Source organism: Lactuca virosa, chromosome 2 (assembly GCF_052849685.1).
Source record: "Lactuca virosa cultivar CGN04683 chromosome 2, Lactuca_virosa_CGN04683_v6, whole genome shotgun sequence".
Classification (NCBI taxonomy): Eukaryota; Viridiplantae; Streptophyta; class Magnoliopsida; order Asterales; family Asteraceae; genus Lactuca; species Lactuca virosa.
Window position 1 is genome coordinate 198,739,096 of NC_136427.1, and position 22,658 is coordinate 198,761,753.

At 35.0% G+C, this 22,658-nt stretch overlaps 1 protein-coding gene across 1 annotated transcript; it reads left to right on the forward strand.

The window, feature by feature from the left end:
* The first annotated feature begins 14,705 nt into the window (after nt 1-14,705).
* LOC145159989 (suppressor-like protein) lies at nt 14,706-18,226 on the forward strand. The gene is made up of 6 exons (XM_079079042.1): nt 14,706-14,921; nt 15,384-16,575; nt 16,640-16,975; nt 17,080-17,186; nt 17,636-17,790; nt 17,872-18,226. Exons 2-6 carry the CDS (start codon nt 15,416-15,418, stop codon nt 18,040-18,042), a joined length of 1,929 nt encoding a protein of 642 aa, XP_078935168.1. The 5' UTR covers nt 14,706-14,921; nt 15,384-15,415; the 3' UTR covers nt 18,043-18,226.
* The last annotated feature ends 4,432 nt before the right edge of the window (nt 18,227-22,658 follow it).

Consider the following 22,658-nt stretch of genomic DNA (forward strand, 5'->3'; position numbering starts at 1 on the left):
GTTGCTTTAGCTGCAATGTGATTGTAGTGCATATAATTAATAACCACAACTACATTGAAATCATACAAAAAGCCAAAAAAAAAACATATATATAGATCACACATTTTACTAAGTGAAATTCGTTCTCATATCCTTAAGTTCACTTTGTTTCATCAAACAAAAGCAACTTCACCAGATTCGATCTGTAAATTTAATTTAGTAGCAGTTAAACTAGAAACAGAAGGAAAACAATAACGCTAGCATGAAAATAGACTTAAACCTTAATTTGCAATGGAAGAGCGATTTCGTAGTGTAGCGAAGATGAAGACGATTTGTGTATAGCTTCGGGTTTGTTCATGGATGTACATCCACAGTGGATAGATAAGGCGACTTTGATCTTCAATTTGAAAGTCTTTTTCTAGAATATTCCCATCGGTTTCCTTCTACAACTATGGGTCCTATATTATTGATTGATACCTTAATATTGTGAAAATCATCAAGTTTCTTTGTCAATATCCTATCAAAAATCATTTTTATTAAATGTATTTTTAATTTTTTTTATTCGCTTTTATCTATAACCATATTTTAATTAGCTTTATGTTTTTTGATTTTATATTAATATTTATCTTATTAATTATATTTCTCATTTATATAACATTCTTTTACATAATGAAAATATATTTATAACAAGATTTTGACTAAATAGGTGTAGTATATATTTGTCCAATATTATATTTTGACACTTAATTAATGGGTACTTATATTCTTTAATACTATATTTCTTTCATTTTATACATCACTTATCTAAAATTAATAGACGATTACCAGGAAATATAATAATATATTTAATGTTATCGTTTTATTATATGATAGTTTGCACTTATATATTTTATCTAAATAATAGTTTATTTTTAATTTTTTATTAAAAATGTTCGTTAGATAAAATAACTATTTAAAAGATATAGTGATTAAATTGTTCATAATGAATTGTTTGCACAGTGGTAGTTTTAGTATTTATTAAAATAGTACAATAAGAATATTTTTGAAAAATAGAAGAATATTTTTGAAAAAATAAAATGGGATAATGGCTTAAAAGGGCAATATATTTTTCGATTTGTACACATTTGGTCACTGAGTTTTTTTCGTCTATATTTACCCCTTCAACTTATTAAACTGTATACATTCAGTCCTTATGACCGACTACTCAAGGTTAGCCAATAAAAATGACTTAATAGGGTAATATATTTCTCACTTTGTACACATTTATATTGTAAAATAAGTAATTTTTATTTTTGTATTCATTCGGTACTTATGAATAATTTCTTTAGGTTTATCTCACGACATCTTACATGGGACAATTATTAATGAGGTGTTTGAGGCTTTTGATACTTATATCTATCGCGATCCCGACTACTTGGTTGTTTAGGTCATGTGTTTTGAACGTCATAACTTTTTCATATGATCTTAGATTTTAACAAACTTTATATCTATTTGTTCGTAGTTTAGTCTACTACAACTTTCGTTTAGATTACTCCCATTAAAAAGTAATATATTTTTACTTACGATCTTAATATCCATACGTTTTTTATGAATGCATGTATGAATGTTTTTTTTATAAAATCGTAAGTAAAAATATATTGTAACATCCGGATTTTCAGAGGTATTATGGTGTAGGTTAATCTTGTGATTAAAGGAGAGACTCGACGAGTTGAGGGTCCAACTCGCCGAGTCGAGTCGGGTTTCTCCCGTGGATTTAATGAGTGGACTCGACGAGTCCGAGGAGGGACTCGCCGAGTAGGTGCTGGGCAGAGAAACCCTAATCTCCAGGGTTTGAGACCTATTTAAAGGCACTTATAGCCTTCTTGACCCCTTCCCAACAGTGTCTTCGTCCCTTGAGAGAAACCCTAGAGTTATTTATGAGCTAGAGAGGAAAGAGGCTTCTTGGAGGTCATTTCTTTGAGAAGAAGATCAAGGGAGTTGCAAGGATCTCAGAGGAGAGTTGGTGGATCAGTCTCATCTTCATTTCAAGCTTCAAATCTGGTACAAATCTTGCCTCCCTTGTGTTTGAGTAGATTTCCTTGGTTGTAAAGTTGGGCTTGTATCCTTATTGATGGGGTTTTGGGTGCATCCAAACCCTTTTTCGAGTTAATGGTAGATCTGGACCTTGTGAGGTCCAGAGATCCAAAAAGTAGGCAGCCATGAGTGAGTAACCTTGGAGCTTTGAAGCTATGGAGCTTCAATGGAGTCAAAATGGTGTATAGAGCAAAATACACCATGCATGAGCCTCAAGTTCAGACCTTTGCGTGACTTTTGGGTAGTAGGAGGTTAGATCTATGAGTTTGGGTTGCAGATCTGACCTCAAATGGCTGAATGAGAAATCTGTGGGAGCCAACTTGCCGAGTCCAGGGGTGACTCGACGAGTCGTAGCGGGTTTGACCGAGTAGTCTTAACCCAGTGTTGGCTCGCCGAGTTAGGAGTCAACTCGACGAGCTGAGTGAGTCCTAGGTAGGATTCAGTTGATGCGAGGGGACTCGACGAGTCGCATGGGTGCACTCGACGAGTAGGGTCAAATGTGGACGGTTGACTTGAGCTTGACTTCTGTTGACTTTGGGGTTTTGGTCAACATAAGTAATAGAGGCCTTGGAATGGTAAAATGGTCTTTTACCCACTTTAGAGAGTTAGAAAGAGAAGGAACCGCCTTCGATTATCTGATTCGTGAAAAAGAGTTATTATAAGAGATATTCATCCTATGTGTTAGGCGGTGGCGAGTTTGAGATTCAAGTGTGAGGATAGCTGCTTTCTGCTTGCCAGGTGAGTCTTCTCACTATACTTTACCTAGAGTGGTAATTAGAGTTATGTGACAGAGTATTTTGTATGCTACTTATGTGATGTGATGCACTGCATTATTTCTATGTGATTTATGTTGTGTGTGTGTGTGTTCCATAGTTTACAGAGTTAGGACCGAAACGTCCACAAAGTTAGGAACAGAGGGTCCATAGAGTTATAGCCTCGAGTGGCTAATATGTGTTTTATGTGGTATTTTGGGGAACTCACTAAGCTTCGTGCTTACCGTGTTATGTGTTATGTGTTTCAGGTTCTCAGGATCGCGGGACGGCACCGGTTGATTGTACACACCAGAGAAAGAGTCATGAGGATCCTGGATTATTAATTACTAAAACATGAAGTTATGTTTTGTGAATTGAACAAATGAGATTTTAATAAAATGTGTCATGAGGATTTATATGATTTTAAATGAAAATTTTCTTTTGAAAATTTACGTTATTACAAGTTGGTATCAGAGCCTTGGTTTGAGGGATTCGGATGCACCTTCGGGTATGTCTGAACTCAAACTGAGGAATAGAGGAAAGTTTTTCAAAATAAATGATTTTTCTAAAACGAGTAGGAGTTTTAAGAGAAAACGAGAAAGAGCAGTGTGTACAATCAGCCAGAGCTCGAACGGTGATTTCCCAAAATACCCTTACCTTATGTGTTATGAGATATTATGAGATATTATACATGCTAGAGACAGGCTAGGTATTTCATATTTTAGGACTAGAGTAGCCTGATTTGTGATGCCTTAGTCTAAGAGTTGATGTTATCGGTGATGCGCTTTCGAGTATGTGCTGAGTAAGAGTATCCAACGGGAATCCTTGTAGAGAAGGGACTTGAGTAGAGAAGTAATCTAGGAGAGATACCTAGATGAGCATTTATGGTACCTACTGCGAGAATAGTTAGACACCCGCGAGGGGTAGAGTTACTTGATTTCGGTGATATCTTTTGAGCGTGAGTAGAGCCAGTGGAGTTGTACCTAGAGTGGTTTCTCGTGTTGGTAGAGATTATTCAATGCTCGAATGCTGCTTGCTTCGTGCTTTGTAGAACTCTCGGTGATGGGAGACAGCTACTAAATGAATATGACGATATTCAGGAGGTAGGTGGCTGGCATCATTAGGAGTTCTTCAGCAGCTGATGGTGGAGAAATGTGAGAACCTAGGAAGAGCCTAAGAAGTGACCTTAGTCAGAAGAGTACGCTGGCAGAGTAGAGCATTTCGTTGGGAAGCGAGTACGCGTATGGGGATTGGTGATTGAGAGAGTTGAGCAGCTACTCAGGGAATCTGGGAGGGTCCGTGTAGAGAGTATGGGTAGATGTGGCAGGTAGTATGGGCCCGTACTACTAAAAGAAGATGACCCATACTCGATGCAGGGAGTATTCCAGACATTCTGAGTAGCAGATCGAGAGGTGATGTCATGGTTCGGGTACCATGATCAGTAGCAGATCGAGAGGTGATGTCATGGTTCGGGTACCATGATCAGTAGCAGATCGAGAGGTGATGTCATGGTTCGGGTACCATGATCAGTAGCAGATCGAGAGGTGATGTCATGGTTCGGGTACCATGATCAGTAGCAGATCGAGAGGTGATGTCATGGTTTGGGTACCATGATCGGTAGCAGAGCGAGAGGTGATGTCATGGTTCGAGTACCATGCTTCGTAGCGGATAGTGTTTGTGCTTTTTCCAGTTATCCTGTCGTGTTTGGGTTATTCTATGATCAGATGCGATAGAATATGGGGCCGGAGGGCCATGTTGAACGAGTTTCAACAGAGCATACCTTGAGAAGAGATTTGAGTTGATTTCCGAGAGATTTTTAGTGAGATGTCAGTTAGAGTCGCAAGACTCAAAGATGAGTGGAGATGGTATTATATGAAGGATTGCGGCTTGAGTTGAGCAATCAGCCGATAGTGGAGACGTCACCTTCTGTGATCTGAGTGGTGCTATTTCCGCTTCCTGTGGGAAACATAAGAAGTGTCGAGATCTTCGGTTTTGAGCTTGGGGGTAAGCCCTGCGGGGTAGCAGTGATGGTGATCTTCCGCCGGAGTATTTGGTAGTATGTCTGCCGCGAGGTAATGATATAGCATGAGCAGGCTGTCGGTGGGAACTAAGATGGTCAAGGACCAGGACACACCCTACTCGAGTATTGTGACACCAGTCAAAGTTTGGTCAAAAATAAATTGATCAATAATCGTAATTGGGATGAACCAAGTAGTAGAGTTTGTAACAAGGTTTCCAAAAACATAAAGAACACTGAAATCCGAGTTATAACGAAGAAGTTATGACCAATTGAAAATCCGCGGTAAAACCGGCAAAACACTGTTCAGTGTAAAAAGTGAATTTTCGATAAAAGGCTTTTTAGCCTTAACAATCTAAATAAAACTTGTAGAATATGTTAAACCGAGAACGTTCATAAAAAGAATGTAAAAATCTGACTTTGTATGAGAAAGTTATGATTTTTCGAAGTTTCGGTTTAGCAGTAGACAGCTAAAAATTCGAAATATAAATCCATCAATATTTAGCCGACGCAACTTAAACGAGAATCGAAGGTCTCGTCAAAAGTAGCACAACGGTAAAAAGACAGACGAAAACGGGCGTCAGATGAAGAAGTTATGAATTTTTAACGGATTCCCGTCCCGGTCTGTTTAAAATAATAATATTAAAAATAAATTCAAAACCAGCCGACGAAGTCTAAACGAAAGTCGTAGGGTATGATTTTACCTACGCGTGCATATAAAGAACGTCAAAAACGGAGCTCGTATGCGAAAGTTATGAATTTCACAAGTTTTTGGCACAAAAATCGAGAAATTGTGGATAACCGAGAAATTTCGCATGTCACTCTTCGGACACGTCATCATCACGTGCGAACCTCCACGTGTGACCTTGTGATTGGACCGCAGCCTCGCGTGTCCTCTCCTGATTGGTCTGAAGTCGTCACCTTCCTTCCCCATTGGACCGAACTTCGGTCCACTTAGAAGCCTACACCTGTCCGAAACACGTGCCTCGCACATGGTCTGAATCCAAGCCGCCTTCGCAGGAGCTGCCGTGTGTCCTGCTGACTCACCCCTCGCCTCGCCACCTGTCTGCTGAGTCACACTTCGGACCGCACCCTCGCACCCCTATATAAAGGGTGCGAGACTTCTCGGCTAGAGAGGATTTTTCACCCCTAAATTCCCCATTTTGCACCATTTCACCCTAGCACCCCTATATAAAGGCCTCGGTATCACGTCTAAAGCCCGAAGCAAGCCCCGGAGCCCCGGAATTCTCGAGAATTCATCCTCTCTCCTGTCGAAACTCTGCCCGATTTGAGCCGGTTTTTCGTCAAACAAACTCTTTTCCGGGAAACGAAACGCTGCCCGAATCACCGCTTATCAAGGTGAGTTCATACCCCTATAATTTACCTTTTCAATGGTTTTTAAATGCTTTTTAGGGGGGGGGGGGAATACAAGTTTAACACAATAATAAATTGTTTTAATAACTGTATATGATTATAATCACACAAAGAATTTCTGTATGCTTTTAAGAATTACCAAATACTTTCAAAATAACGTGAAGCCATGTTAAATCTTTAAAGTCATGTAAACTCCGTTAAATTCTTTGAAAAATGTTTTATAAACTATTTCAAATAATATAATCACCAAAATCATGTTCATATATGTATAAGTATATAAATAAGATTTGAAGGGCTTAGGACTAATAAATTACCTTGTTTCCTTTTTCTCGTTTGGATATGGAATTAGGGTTGTATTATTTGTCCGAATGTCGTTTCCTTCTTAATTATATATATATTATACATATATGAGTACAAAAGGTTACTCCTTTTGGTATCATCACCTTTGTATCAGGCTTAGCAAAGGTGTTCATCCATGAGAATCCATGCTAATAAGATAGAACATATAAATTATAATAGGTATAATTTATGATTCAAAACTAAAGATACAAGTATGATTCACAAATGTATACTTTCCAAGGAAGTTACCAAAATTCATTCAACTATACCAAGATATGTATAATACCTTTAATATACGAACAACATATTAAAGAAGTAAAGATACATCATACCTAGTTTGTATTAACAAAGGTACTATACAGAGTACCAGGGTTAGCAAACACGTGGTAATGTCGGGTTTGCATTAGCAAAGGTACTATACATAGTGTCTGAGTTAGCAAACACGAGGTAATAATACATCCTGCCGAGTTTGCATTAGCAAATGTACTATACAGAGTACCCGAGTTAGCAAACACGAGGTAATAATACATTCTGTCGAGTTTGCATTAGCAAAGGTACTATACAGAGTACCCGAGTTAGCAAACACGAGGTAATAATTCATAATTCAAGTATACTAGAATACACTGTTTTACAAGAAACCAGGGTTTTGATTCAATACAAATCAAGGGTTTACACTTATCAAATACATGTTTGGAAAACTAAGAATATACTGTCAATCATTATTTCAGAATGATTAGGTTTTCAAAACTAATATACATGTAACGTTTAATATGCTTTTTATGAGACTCTATATTCAGGTTGTTTAATTCATTTTAGACAACATAGGAAAGTCCTGACATTATAACCAGAATCTCCAGCCGGGGATCGAAACAAGTGTGTGTAGATCTATATCGGGATTGACAACCCCGCACTCAGGCTGCTAACTACAGTTAGATGAGTGACAATTGTTATCACCAGTTTAAATGCCCACAAAGCGTTTGTTTCAGGCCATCAGTCATAGTATGGTTATAATAAAAACTACTCATTAAAAAGGTATTAATAATACGTTAGTGTATAAACAAATAAACGAAAGTACACCTTCAAAGTACCAGTTTATAGAATACAAAATACAATGGTTTAATACAGTTTTCATTAACACCTGGTGGAGCCAGGCACACTCTCAGTTTCAAGTTTTCATAAAGGAATACAAAGAGAACGGTTTATGGGATTAAACCACTTATTCGATGGAACTTAGTCACTCAATCTCTGTAAACTAGTATAACATAAAAGACCTTTAGTGGTTAATTCTATAATTCCTTAGTTATTACATCATAGTTATACATAAGTAATATCTGATTGACAGTGAAATGTGTGACTTCCGCCTTACTTCCTGTTCCTTGTTTGGTTGTGGGCTTAGGGCAGATGCACCCAATTGACTGTCCATTCGATATTGTGTTATGTATAATCAGTATAAACTAAGTAATTACAGAGGGAAACTATTGAGGTTATCAATCTAGCACCTCAGGAAATATAGGATTTCCTGGAGAAACCAGTGAACTTATTCAAAGAACTTAGGGTATACTTAACAAAACTAAAATACTTATGAACTCACCAGCTTAAATGCTGATCTACTCTTTCCAAATAACTTGTATTCTCAGGAATCCAGTAGACAGGTACACTCCCGAAGCTTTTGAGAAGACTACCTAGTACCGTACCGCGACTCTTGTCTTCTGCTGTACCTACTTTAGTGTTTGAATATGTAATGTTTAAACACTTATGTAAAACTTATACTTATTAATACAATGGTTCTTTGTACTTTGATTACTATGTTACATGTGTTGTGATACTTACCTAAAGTCCTCCGCCCCCGAACGTTTCCGCCTTTCTGTTTTGGGAGTGCGACATGTATAGTAGGGCACGTGTTAGCTGTAGCAACGGATGATCAAGAAGAGTATATCGAGGCGATGGCTTTTTGTCTATGATGGGTATCGAGAGTGGAAGTGAAGTCTCTGCTCTTATGATGAGTGATGTGATAGAACGTTGGTTGAGGAGTCGAGGATGAAGAGAATGATAGTGCATTATTTCCAGACTAAGAGTCAGAGTTAATACTGGACAGTTGGGGAGGTCCGATGATGGGAGGGTGTGAGTTTCTGAAAGACTAGAGACAGTCAATGTATACACCAGAGAAAGAGTCATGAGGATCCTGGATCGCGGGACGGCACCGGTTGATTGTACACACCAGAGAAAGAGTCATGAGGATCCTGGATTATTAATTACTAAAACATGGAGTTATGTTTTGTGAATTGAACAAATGAGATTTTAATAAAATGTGTCATGAGGATTTATATGATTTTAAATGAAAATTTTCTTTTGAAATTGACGTTGTTACATATATTACATTTTAACCAGGGTAATCCTAACGAAAGTTGTAGTAGACTCAAAAAACGAACATGTGGATATAAAGATCGTTAAAATCTGATATCGTATGAATAAGTTACGATATTTAGAACACAAGACCTAAGCCAAACCACAAGACCTACTCAACCAAACTGTCGAGATCGCCACAAACACCTCATCAATGATAAATCGATAGCCCCAATAGCCCCAAACACCACTGTAACATCCCAAAAATCATGACCGAAAATTTCTTTTTAAAGCATTACTAAACCATAAGTATTAAATTGTTTCAACCATAACTAAAGGATTATATAACAAATCGGAGTATCATTTCAAAACACTTGTTCATTTTATCAGAGTAAACATCCCAGGCTAATCTTCTTGGTGTGTGTCATGCGATCATCCCGAGCTCTTCCCTCCGCTACCGGAAGTACCTGAAACCAAAACTGAAAACCGTAAGCACGAAGCTTAGTGAGTTCCCCAACCTACCACATACCATATACACATAACCATGAACACATAACCACATACTGGGCCCCCGCCCGCTGCATCGGGCCCCGCTCGGTATATAGATTTGTCTCCCTTAGGCCTCGCCTGTCTCCGGGCCTCGCCCGCTACACACATACATACAATTAAATAGCATACTAGAACATACATAAACATACTCTAACTGTACCCTGATCTAAGGCCTCGCCTAACTTGGGCCCCGCCCCTGGTCTGCTACAGAAGTAGTGGAACCCCGTCCATACTCCTACTAGTAGTGAGATACGGGCCCCCGCCCACACTCACATCCTTTCTATCACGGGCCTCGCCCCTATTCTACTAATATCGAGATATGGAACCCCATCCATACTCAGCTAGTGATGAGATACGGGACCTCGCCCACACTCACCTCCCTACCAGGCTCATACAAGTATCACATAGACAACAAGTATATTCTAACACATAAGGAACTTCCTCGGAATTGCCCCGGCATCGGACCTCCGGTCCGGAGACATACCATTATCTAACATACTTTGGGCTTACCCCGACATCGGACCCTCGGTCCGGAACCTATCGTACCGACACATGCAAGAATCACAAAAACCTCTAACATCCTAACATTCCTCAGGCCTCGCCCAGCATCAGGTCTTAACCCAGAACATATAACAATAAGTGCCTAGGGCTAACCCCTGGGTCTTCCTACTATACATAAACATAAACATAATGGGTCGGCATTGTGGCCGTAGACCCATGCACACAGTGAGGAGACTCGCCTCGCACTGCTGAAGACTAGCTGAACACTTCTGACTGCTAACCGACAAATTCTGAACTGCTGATCCTTCGGCTTCCCGAACTATCAATACCCAAAATAACATTTAGACCACAATACCCTCAAAAGTCAACCCAGGTCAAACTTGGTCAAAGTCAACGGTCAAGGTCAACGCTCCGAGCTGACCCAACTCGTCGAGTCCCACAATCCACACAAAACTCTGGACTTCGATCCTACTCGTCGAGTTCTCCGTGAACTCGCCGAGTGCACCTTCAACACATCGGGACCCTCCTTCATCTGACTCGCCGAGTCCACCTTCATAAATTAAGTAGATTGCCTTAGGCTCGCCGAGTTCCTCCTTGAACTTGTCGAGTATGATGATCTTCATGTCCACTATGGACCCAGACTAACTGAGTCCCTTACCAACTCAACTCACACCTTCTAACAGAAGGGTTTTGGGGCAAGAAACGACCTGACTCGCCGAGTCCCACAAGTGACTCGCCGAGTCCCTCTATGTCCAGTTCTATTCAGACGATTTCAGTCAAGCACAAAGCATCCAGGACCCAGATCTAACCTTCTAGGGTCGGAATAACACGCAAAGCTACTGCCTTTACATCCATGCATGGCCCTTTTTGCTCAAAAGGCCAAAACAACCTCTTAAACTTTGCATGGGGAGTTTTAATGGCATAAAGTTTTCACCTTTATGCCTTAACTACCCTAAACACTCTCAGATCTGAAAGGATCTTGCTTGGGGACGTCCAAATCCCACAAGTACTCATTCTTGGACCAAAAACTTCATAAAAGGGACTATAAGGAGATCAAATAAACCAAAAGCCAAGATGAAGACTTGATTACCAAGAATTGCAGCCAATGGAGTGTATCTTCTGGATCTACTTCCTCCTCCTTGAACCTCCAACTTCCTTCCTCTCCTTCTTCCTCTTCAAGAGCACACAAATCACATAAAGGTGGCTCAAACACTCACAAAATGCACTAGGGTTTCGTGGGTGAGGGTTTAGGGTTTGGTGGCTGAAGATGAGGCTGTGGAAATGAGAATGAGATGCTTAAATAGGGCACCAAGTCCCGAAATTAGGGTTTCCTAACCCAGACCAGACTCGCCGAGTCCGTCCCCCGACTTGCCGAGTCGGCCACTTAATCCGCGACACGGAACTCGCTTCTATTCGTCGAGTTCTTCCCTAGACTCAACGAGTTGACTCCTTGACTTAGGGTTTTCCTTTCCTTTCTTGGTCTTCTGAATTCGGGATGTTACAACCACATCAATGATTGTCTCATATAAGATGTCGTGAGAAAAACCTAAAAAAATCATTCATAAGTACTGAATGAATGCAAAAACAAAAAAGACTTATTTTGAAACAAAAAAAAATATTAAGGACTAAATGTGTACAAAAATATTAAAGACTAAATGTGTACAAAATGAGAAATATATTACTTTATTAAGTAATTTTCCCGGCTAACCTGGAGTAATCGGTCATAAGGGCTGAATGTGTACAGTTTAACAAGTTGAATGGGTAATGTGGATGGAAAAAAAACTCAGTGACCGAATGTGTACAAATCGAAAAATATATTACATTTTTAAGTCATTATCCCTTTTAAAAATGAATGTAAAAATATTAAATAGAAACGATGCTAATATTCTTATTTCAATATTATTAAGGGTGTAGATTTTTTCCGGTGGGTTCACAACATTACAGCCAAATGGGATTCCTCTTGGGTTAGATAGCCCTCTCTTTTCTCATCTATATAATTGTACAATATGCATTAATTAATACTTGTACTTAATTAAATATGTGGGTTGGATAAATGAATTCTTATGCGTTATTCAACCATTTTTTTTAAAATATATGGAAAAACAAATGTTCTTCAATAAGATTCCAAACAAAAATAACGCAACAAATATAAATAAAAATATATAATAAATATGTTTAATTTGTTTTAATAGAAAATAAAAAAAATTCTATGCTCTTGTTATGAATTTAAATGATGCTATTAAAATTATCCTAAAAATATAAGTAAATCTCAAATCTACTACAATAAATAAAGATTTATTTTGTCACATGTCGATCTCATGAGCTTTGATACTTGTCATCTTGTGATATTTTTGAAATAAATAATATCCACATGTTAATTTTTGGTTTTTTTCGGTTTTAAAATTAAAAAGTCATATAATACTTATATATGTAAAGTATTAAATGTAATAAATGTGATAGTAAAATTGCAATTAATACGTTTTTTCATTTTTTATTTGAAAGTTTATTTTAAAAACTACTTATTGTTTACACTTTGATATTTAATCTGTTACACCTAGTAAGTATAATTCCTTCGACATTCACGTCTATTCTTTCAAATGTCTCCAAAACTTTCATTCGATTTATCAATAAGTAATTGAATTCATTAAGTTGTGATGAATAAATGCTTTTAACCTTATTATATTTTATTTATTAGATCTTTGGTTAGTGATATAATTTATAAATATTTTTTTATCATGATACACAGTTTTTATTAAACATTAATAGAATTATTGTTTTTTTTTCATTTTCGATAAAATGTGTGCGATCAACCTACCATATGAAGCTCGATTCAAATTTGTTAACTATTTTGCTTTCTGATTCTTTTGTGATTTTTTTATTGATTTCTTGTTGATTTTTTGTGAGATAATATCATTGGTTGAAAATCAAAATCCTGGAAATTGAGGAAAGCAATTACTAATGGCCAAGGGGTAAAGGTAATTTTGGAACTTCACTTTGAAACATTGAACATAAAAATTAGCTTGGGAGGGGTTTAGCAATTACCAACAACATTGAACATAAAAATTAGCTGGAGAAGGGGTTTAGCAATTACCACGTGGCAATTGGGTCACCCAATTGATATATGTATGAGAAATAAAAAAGATGGTCTCCTTTTTCTAATTAATATTCATTCTTAGACACAAGCAATAAGTTTGTTTGGTATTGTTTCTTTCTCGAAAAAGAAGACTATTGGAATACTCATATATATTATTAATAAGAGTTAAGTTTGTTTAAAAATTTTTGTATTGATTATTTAAAATTGGAGGACTGAATCGGGTATTTATTTCAAACGTATCAAATTAAATTTAAACAGAGATCATATAACATAAATACCATAAAAATCGGATATTAAATGCTGATTTATTTTGAAATTTAAATATTTAAATAGAGATCATATATCATAAATACCAAAAAAATCGGATATTAAATGCTGATTTATTTTGACCTGGACATTATAGAAGGTGAAATCAAAGAGGGGCAAAAACAGTATTTAACATTGGATGAAATTAGTGTTTTTGAAGGGACACGTGACAATTTACTTTCGTTTATTAGTTAGGGAGATGATTAAACAATAAACAATAAAAATTAAAAGAAAAGAAATTAAACAAGGTCAATATAGTTTTTTAACTTTTTTTATATATGACAGTAGCAAAAACCATAATAAAAAAATATATATTAAATATGAAGATGCAGCTAACAAATCAGGTGTAGGGGTGTTCGTTTGGATGAATCTGTTTGATCCAATCCAATCAAGTGAATCCAAATTATTTGGGTTTCAAAACATGGATCTGAATAGTCTAAACTAAATTCAAATCCGATCCGATCCGATCCAATTACAATTCGGTTGGATCGGTTTTTATTATTCGGTTTTAAAAACTAAAACATTTTAAAACGAAATATAATAATAATATTACCGAATTTTACACAAGAAGAAAAAACAAATTATTTAGTTACGATTTGAAATTTATAAGCAACTATTATGAATGTATATTATATTTTAATATTTTATAGATAAAAAACTTTTGAGAGAAACGCATGTTAATATTTTTTATTAGGTGAAACTTTTTGAACCTATTTCAAAAAATAAATTATAAAATTACTAATAAATAATTATAGATATATATTAAAAATAAATAAATAATAAACTGTTATTCGGTTTTTATGGACTATTCGGTTCATATTTTATAAACCATAACCAATCCAAAATCCAAAATAATAATTCGGTTTTGTCGAAAACCAATCCAAAAATCCAAATATCCGAACCAAATAGTAAAATCCAAATTGTCCAATTGGACAATTCGGTTTTATCCAAATACTGAACAGCCCTAAAAAACAATAGAAGGCTAAACCCAAAAATTAAAAAACAAAAGCCAAAATTTTGTTGTTTTTATATACTTTGCCATCGTAAATAACTCATTCAGCCATTTAATGTCATTTCACTCATTTGTAAAGGAATTTAATATCTTGCATTGAAGCGTGAAATCTATAAAAATCACAGCAAAAGGAATGTGGTTTAACTTGAAAAGATATGATTATTAACCAATTAATTCATAAATACGTAGATTTCAGTATATGTTTGGGGTCTATATACCTTATACGTATGTTTAATAAATAAATAAAAAAAAAAAAACTAATGGGCCTAAAATTCATAAATGACCCAAAACACTTGATCCAGTCCAAAACAGCCTTTCGATTCTAAGTTCCAAGTTCTAACCCATTCTGGATTCTGGAAGCAACTAGCGAGATTTTCTATCTGCCGCCTTTCACCTGTGTCCCTTTGTGTCTGTTTGGTAAGCGGGAATAGAGGAGGGAATGAAATCAGTCATTCCATTCAAGATTAAAATTTTATCCTCGAAGAATCGTTGTTGAAAACTCGACTGAAAACTTCATTGAAGAATTGCTGTTGAATAATCAACCGAAAACTCCATCTCGCATCTACCAATACAAAGTTACTGGTATGTGATCGCTTCTTTCGTCGTCTTTGACAATTCCCTGCTCCAATCTAGTCTGTGAAGACGTGGGCTATGTTTTCAACATGTTTGTCTTTTACATACATACGAAGTGTTTGATGAAATGCCTAAATAAAACTATTATTCTAAGTTTTAAGAAAACATGTCATGTAAGCACACAACAATACATCAGATTCCAAATTGAACTCATAGCTGTCTTATGCCTAATAAATAACCTCAAAACCTTAAAGATCACTAACTGTTTCTTTCTTTCGTTCATTTTAAGCACACTTGTGTATCCAATTGAGAAAAACAATACTGTGTTATTTCTTGATTGTTATTTTCAAACACAGTGGTTGGGTAGCCATTCAATTGCCTGAAAATTGCAAGATATTGTAAACCCTAATTTGCATGTGTACATTTGGTTTCTTCACTTATTAAACTTTTCTCATTGATTCTGTTTTACAGTTTGGTTGCTGTAATCATAAGCTGTAATAACAATGTCAGAATCCGACCCTTCATACATCTTCTCCCAAAAAAACTCTAGACTCCCTGAAGACACCGTCTTCTTCACCATATTCCCTGACTCCTCCCTTTCACCAGACCCCGAATCCCAAAATTCCAAAACTACCCCTCTTCTCTCCCCTCACCTCCAGTCTCTCCACCTCCAAATCCTCCAATATCTCTCCCAATACACCACCAATTACATATGGCAACACGAACCCTTCACTCTCTCCCCCTCCACCCAATCACCCTGTTCCTTTTGCCCCTCAAATCACATCCCTCATCTTCATGGAAAGCTCAGATATGGAGACAATCTTGAAGACGAATGGTTCGTTGTTTTCCTACTCTTTCAAACCTCACAAAAATTCCCAAATCTTTCAATCCATGTATGGGATACAGATGGTGAGTTTCTTCTAATCGAAGCAGCTTTCCACCTCCCAAAATGGGTCAACCCTGAAACCACCAATAATCGAATCTTTATCAGAAATGGAAACCTACACATCATCCCCAAAGATCATTTCCCTTCAAATCCCACTTTAGACAATGCTCTTTCATATCTAATCAAACAAGAAAACCAAACCAAAGCTCCAAATTTAGTCCAATTAGCCATAAAGAATCGAATTGGGGATTACCCAGAAAGAGCAATCAAGAATATGCATAAAGTTAGGGTTAGGGTTCCGATTCTAATAGCCCAAATCTTGAAACACGAACCGTGTTTAATCTCATTAGCAGTTGAAGGGTTTTATGATCGCGATATAGATTCAATGAAGTATGCTGCAAAAATGGAAAGATTTTTGCCAAATAAAAGCTCTGATGAGATTGTTGAAGTTTCAGTGATAATGTCACGTGCAATGTATGCACAGTTGATGCAACAAACATTTCAAGCACCAAAGTGTTACCCAATGCCAGCTAGGAGTGAGAGTGGGTACATGTCAGCAGAGTTAGGTATGAAGATAGCTTGTGGGTTTGAGATGATTTATCAGATTAAAAAACAAGAAAAGTTACAAGGAAAAGGAAGCACATGGGAGGTTTATAAAGAGAGTTTGGAAAAAAATGGATACTTTGAAGGGTTAATTTCAGGGTCAAAAGAGTATAAAAGATTAATGGAGAATGCAGAAAGTTATTACAAGAAAAGTTCATTGCATTCTAGAGAAAGGTATGTTTTAATGGATAAATTTAAAAGTTTTATATATTTAATTATACATTGGTGATTTTTGCAGTGAAATTATGAGTGCTCCTGTGAAGCGTATAGATGAAATCATTGCTGATTGTAATGTTTCATTAGATGAGTTTAAAAATCAAGAAGTTCCTCCTTCAGATGATGATTCTTGGCTTTATAATGGTGAAGATGAATTAAATGCTGCTCTTCTTGAGAGACAACAGGAGATGGAGTTTTCTGATATGAAAAAGAATAAAAAAAAGAATAAAGAGGATGATGTGGGTCCCTCGTGTTCTTCAGATTTAAATGATTATGATCTTGGTGATATAGCAAAATCAATGCAAGAATTTGTTCAGAAAATGTCAAGCTTTGAAGGAGCAGAAGTTCCTGGAAACAGGCAAGTTTTTTTTTTTTTTTTTTTTTTTTTATCCGTTTATTAAATAAATCTTCATGTTTTCTTTTCTTTTTTATATAAAATTCTTTTTTTTTTGTTACTTTTAGGAATTCGGAAGATGTGGATTTGGATGTTGAGCGATTTATGAAAGAAATTGATTCGGTTATGAATCCTTCAAATGGAGATGAAGAGCTTGATTCTGATATGGATTTGGGTACGTTTTCTATTAGACATGGACCATTTTTGTAGTTTTTTTAAACACATGGACCATTTCTGTAAAAAAAAATCTGCACAGGGACCTTTTCTGTAAATTACAGGGACAATTTTTGTAATGTATTTTCTACACAGGGACCAAACCTGCCAACATATGTAAGTCTTAAACATATAGACCATTTCTGTAAAAAAAATCTGCACAGGGACCTTTTCTGTAAATTACAGTGACAATTTTTGTAATTTATTTTCTACACAGGGACCAAACCTGCTAACATATGAAAGTCTTTAAACATATAGACCATTTATGTAAAAAAAGTTCTGCACATTGATCTTTTCTATAAATTAGATGGACAGTTTTTGTAATTTATTTTCTACATAGGGACCAAACTTGCCAAGATACAAAACTGTTGTTGCCAAAATATCTAACTAGATAAGTGCAAATTGTGGCAGATGATGATGAAGATGATGATGATGAAGATGAAGATGAAGAAATGGATTTCATGAATTCTTATTCTGATGTTTTGAGTAAGGAACTGAAGAGGACAACACTGGATAAAAGTTTTGTTCGTGCAAATGCAAATGAGAAGGAATTAAAGAAGGATGAGGTTTGTTTGTTAAAGTTTATAGAATTTTGGATCATTTTTGTACAAGTGATATTGATGGGGGTTGTTTATGAAAAATTTCAGGGAACATCAAAAGTGGAAGAAGAAGAAGAGTTTAGTCCTGTGGATGTGGATGTGAACCTTGTGAAGAATTTTCTTGGTTCGTTTTCTTCTCAAGAGGGGTTACCGGGTCCCGCTTCCAATTTGCTTGGACTTATGGGACTTCAACTCCCACAAGATCATAAGGATAAATGATTTTAAAAACTTTATGTTATATAATATTTTGTATAATAGTACAAATACCTAAATTATCATGCTGGATTGAGATTTTTAACTCGCTTAATTAGGCAGCTGGGTTTCATGAAGCAGTCTGATTTGATAGATTGGGTTGGGTTTGAAAATTTTGATAAGAAATCAACGGGTTAACCTTTAATTTCAATCTTTACTTTTCTAAAACAATTAAATCATGCTTAGTGTTGATGCAAATCCTTTCGCACATTAGATTCTCATCAACATCATCATAAATGAACATAATCATACCCCACTTAGAATTAATTTTTTTTAAGCAAAAGACTTGATAGTTAATACACATATTGGTAACCAATTAACTTCAAGCCATACCATCATTTCATTACTAACAAAGTTTTTTGATACCTGTCTAATCTCTTTAAACAACGATTTGATTCCATCATGTTGCTTGAATTTCACACAAGAATAAGTGGATATAAATTCCACCCAAAGCCATGTTCCTTCGATATACCGAATTTCTATGTTCGTAAAACCTCCATTTTGGCAAAGTGTATTCAAGTTTGCAATTGCTTGCATCTCCTACATATTACCGAGAACCATAGAACTCATATTTTCTACTACTACGAGATCTGTTCGCTTAAGAACAATCGACGACTGACCCTTTATGACACTGTTTTGAAGCACTTGATTCCCCTTCCCAGTTACCACATTTGCATAAGATGTTCTATGTAAACTATTGTTATCATGCCTAATAACTTTTTCATTCTTGATATTACCGATTCATTCTCCTAAAGGTAAGGGTTTCGTTTTCTCCTTATAAAACCTTGTAACCTAACCATAAATATGGTGAGGCTATTCTCTATCTTCAAAAATAAAAACATTTAAGTAGTTTTCTTTCTATGTGTACATCATCAATAATTTCAAACTTCTAAATGGAGGTATTAAGGAAAATATTTATATGGTTAACTAGAAAACATTGTATCGAGAGATCGAAAGTCTATGGTCTACAACTTAAAATCCATCTATGGTCTCAAACAGGATTTCCATCAATGGTATCACAGGCTTCATCATGTCATCATCTCGAATGGTTTTGAGGTAAATGATGTTGATCATTGGGTATATCACAAGTTAAGTAGGAATAAGTGTGTCTTTATGTTATTATATGTTGATGAAACTCTTCTTGCGATTAACGATATAGGCATACTTCTCGAAACCAAGAAATTTCTGACAAATAATTTTGAAATGAAAGATCTTCGTGATGTCTCTTTTATATTAGGATTCAATATAATAAGAGAATGCTCTCAAGTTGTTATTGTATTGTCACAAAAGAGTTATATCAATGAAGATCTAAGTAGATTTGACATGGAAAGATAGTATAACATGGGATACACTATCACGAAAGGAGACATGTTCAAACATAGTAGTTGGGTTCATAGATTGTTTTAAGCCAATTATGGAATCCATTTTTTTTTAAAAAAATCACAAAATTATGAATAGTAAATATTGTGATAACAATTTAACTACTTTACTTTAACAACAATAGTAATTCGATGAAGTCGAAATTTATCGACATCAAGTTTCTAGTTGTCAATAAGAGAGTTCGGGATGGAAAAAGTTTCTATAAAACATATATGAACTGATTTAATGCTAGCAGAACCACTAACTAAAGTCTTAACACATAAGGCGTGCATTAGCATACTACTCATATGAGCATTATTATAGATAATATATTTGTTTAGTGAGAGTCCTTATGTATGTTGTGTTTTATATCCATACATTGAGTAATGTTATTCTGCAGAATAAAGTCGATGATATTTTTATTATTGTCTTGAATTCAAGACCTTATAATATTTATTTTTCGATAAAGCACTGACCTCACTTAAGACTACATTTAGACCATTCGAAAATGGAGATAGGTAGGTTATGTTGTATGTCATTTTCATTTACCTCTTTTGTATGTCAATTAAGTGTATAAGAATGGTGATCATGGTAGTTTAGTCATCCTTTAAATATAATATCAAATTCTCCTTGGTTTTATATCTAAGGATAAGATTGACCAAATTTTCCTCTAGGAAATAAACTTAAAATGAATAACAGACGCCTAAAGAATTCATAATACATTTTCAAGCATATAACATCCAAGTAGGAGATTATTAGAATATTCTAATAATAAATATATAGTATTCAAATTTATTATTTATTAAGATGAGTATCTATGCTTGTAAGTTACATAAAAATATTCATTATTAAATTAAAATGTCATAAGTATGACATTATTAGAGTTTAATGGACACTTTAATGTTTTGAGCATAAATGTGGTTGGTCACAAGGTACAAAGATACACAAACATTTTATGTACAATCTTGATCACCATCAACTAATATTAGTTAAAGAAATACTAAGAGTCTTTGTTGAGGAAGATCATCAAAAAGTTCTAATTCGTCATCAAACTTCCACATAAGGATGGGGTAAGAAACGAGGGTGCGGGACGCCGACTCTAACACCATGTAACTTTTCTAAAAGGCCCCTTAGAGATAGAATGAGGAATCTTGTTATTGTATCTCAAATCGGTGCAACACAGTCTTATACATCTTTATGTATGTCGGAGGATCCCTTCTCGCCATAAAGGTTGTTTTGGATAGTAAAACACTAAAACCTATAACTCCAGTTATATCTTACATGGTATCATAGTCGACGTTTAGCACCCAATGATTTAACACATCATTGTCTATCCTCGTTGAGCCTCATCTTAGGGGCAGTGTTAGTGATCCCACGTTGGTGCTACATGATCTTATATGTCACTATATATATATATATATATATATATATATATATATATATATATATATATATATATATATATATATATATATATATATATATGTGTGTGTGTGTGTGTGTATGTGTGTTGGAATATCCTTCTCTCCATAAAGGCTCTTTTGGAGAGTAAACTAAAGATTCCACATATATCTTACAACTCCAATATATACATAAGATTGTCATATCGACATGACTATCTTTACACTAGAAGAATATACCGAAACTTAATTCCAATTGATAGTCTACATTGCATGAAATAATATATAAGGAGGTCAATGAAGTTTGGAAATTTTTTGTTAACAAACCATTCAACCAAAAAGATCAAATTTGGTATGAAATTATAAATGAAACCAATTTTAAAATTTATGATATTCTTGTTCTTTTTTAAATTCGGCAAATTATTTGGAATTTTTTATAAACTTTGAGAGAACTTCAAAAAGGTGATTATTTGTACACATAATTTTTTTAGCCATACACTAGAATTTATGTTATATATAATTATAAAGTGCACTCATCTAAAACATAAATTGTTGTATATGAATCACTCATCTTCAAAAAAACACTACAAAAATTCAAGACGAATATATATTTTGGAAAACAAAAGGTCAAAAACTAATAAGACGTGCTTTTATAAAAGTTGATTAATATTCGTTAATCTTTCTAGTGATATACAAGAATATATCGAATCCTGAAAATATCTCAATTTGAAATTAAGTGTTCTTGCATATGATAACACCAAAATGTCCAATTTTGATACAACTACATGGAAAATCCAACATCAAATTATTAGTAGCATATCAATTTGGGTGTGTTGTTATTCATTCTACATCAAACACATTATATTAAACATTTGACATGAAACCAACATATCACTACAAAATATCATCAAATGTTTTAAATTGAGTTCGATATAAAACATAATATATATATATATATAATTTGTCACGTTTCAAAACCTAACATTTTCTACATTAAGAAAATAACAAATTACATGTTATAAATGTTACTATAATTTAATAAAATAGAATAATAATAATAATAATAATAATAATAATAATAATAATAATAATAGTAACATAATAATAATAGTAACATAATAATAATAGAGTAAATTCGGCAAATGACCATAATTTAGGATGACTTTGAAGAAAATGACCACAAAAATGAATATTTCAGAAAATGGCCAAAGGTTCCGCAGAGGAGGTTCTGCGGAACCATAAACTCCTCTGCGGAACCATTAACTGTTCCGCGGATCGATAAAAACGCCGAAGAAAAGCCATTCCTCATTACTCGACTGCGGAAGGAAGGTAGGGAGCTGATGCGGACGTCGTCTGTGATTGAAGCGGACAAAAAAATGTCAAGGCGAACTCGATTTGTGGAGCAACTGCACTCCGATGTGTTATCAGATGGATATGGAACTCAAGTAAATTTTTTTCCTAATTTTTGTATAAGAACTCAAGTAATCTTTGTAGAAGTCGATTATATGATTTGGAAATTGATTGGTTAAATGTTATTTATAAACATATATGTTTGTTAGGGTGTAAGAATTGGAAATAAGAAATCAATTTATGCAGAGGAGCCCTTCTTTTCGTCATGAACAGATCCGCAGAGGTCCTCTGCTCAAGAACAGATCCGCAGAGGAGCCCTCTACGGAACGATAACCGCCTCTGCGGATCTCTTTTTTTTCCCTGATTTTCTATAATTATTATCTCTTAAATGGACCATTGAATATTGAGATCATTTTATGTTGATTATATCTCATATTAAAATTGATTTCCAATTATTTGTGTAATTAAAAAAAA

Coding starts and splice junctions, on each gene's coding strand:
- LOC145159989 (XM_079079042.1), top strand. CDS start 15,416: ATGTCAGAATCCGACCCTTCATACATCTTCTCCCAAAAAAACTCTAGA. Junction 16,976..17,079: donor GCAGAAGTTCCTGGAAACAG/GCAAGTTTTTTT, acceptor TGTTACTTTTAG/GAATTCGGAAGATGTGGATT. Junction 17,187..17,635: donor TGATTCTGATATGGATTTGG/GTACGTTTTCTA, acceptor AAATTGTGGCAG/ATGATGATGAAGATGATGAT.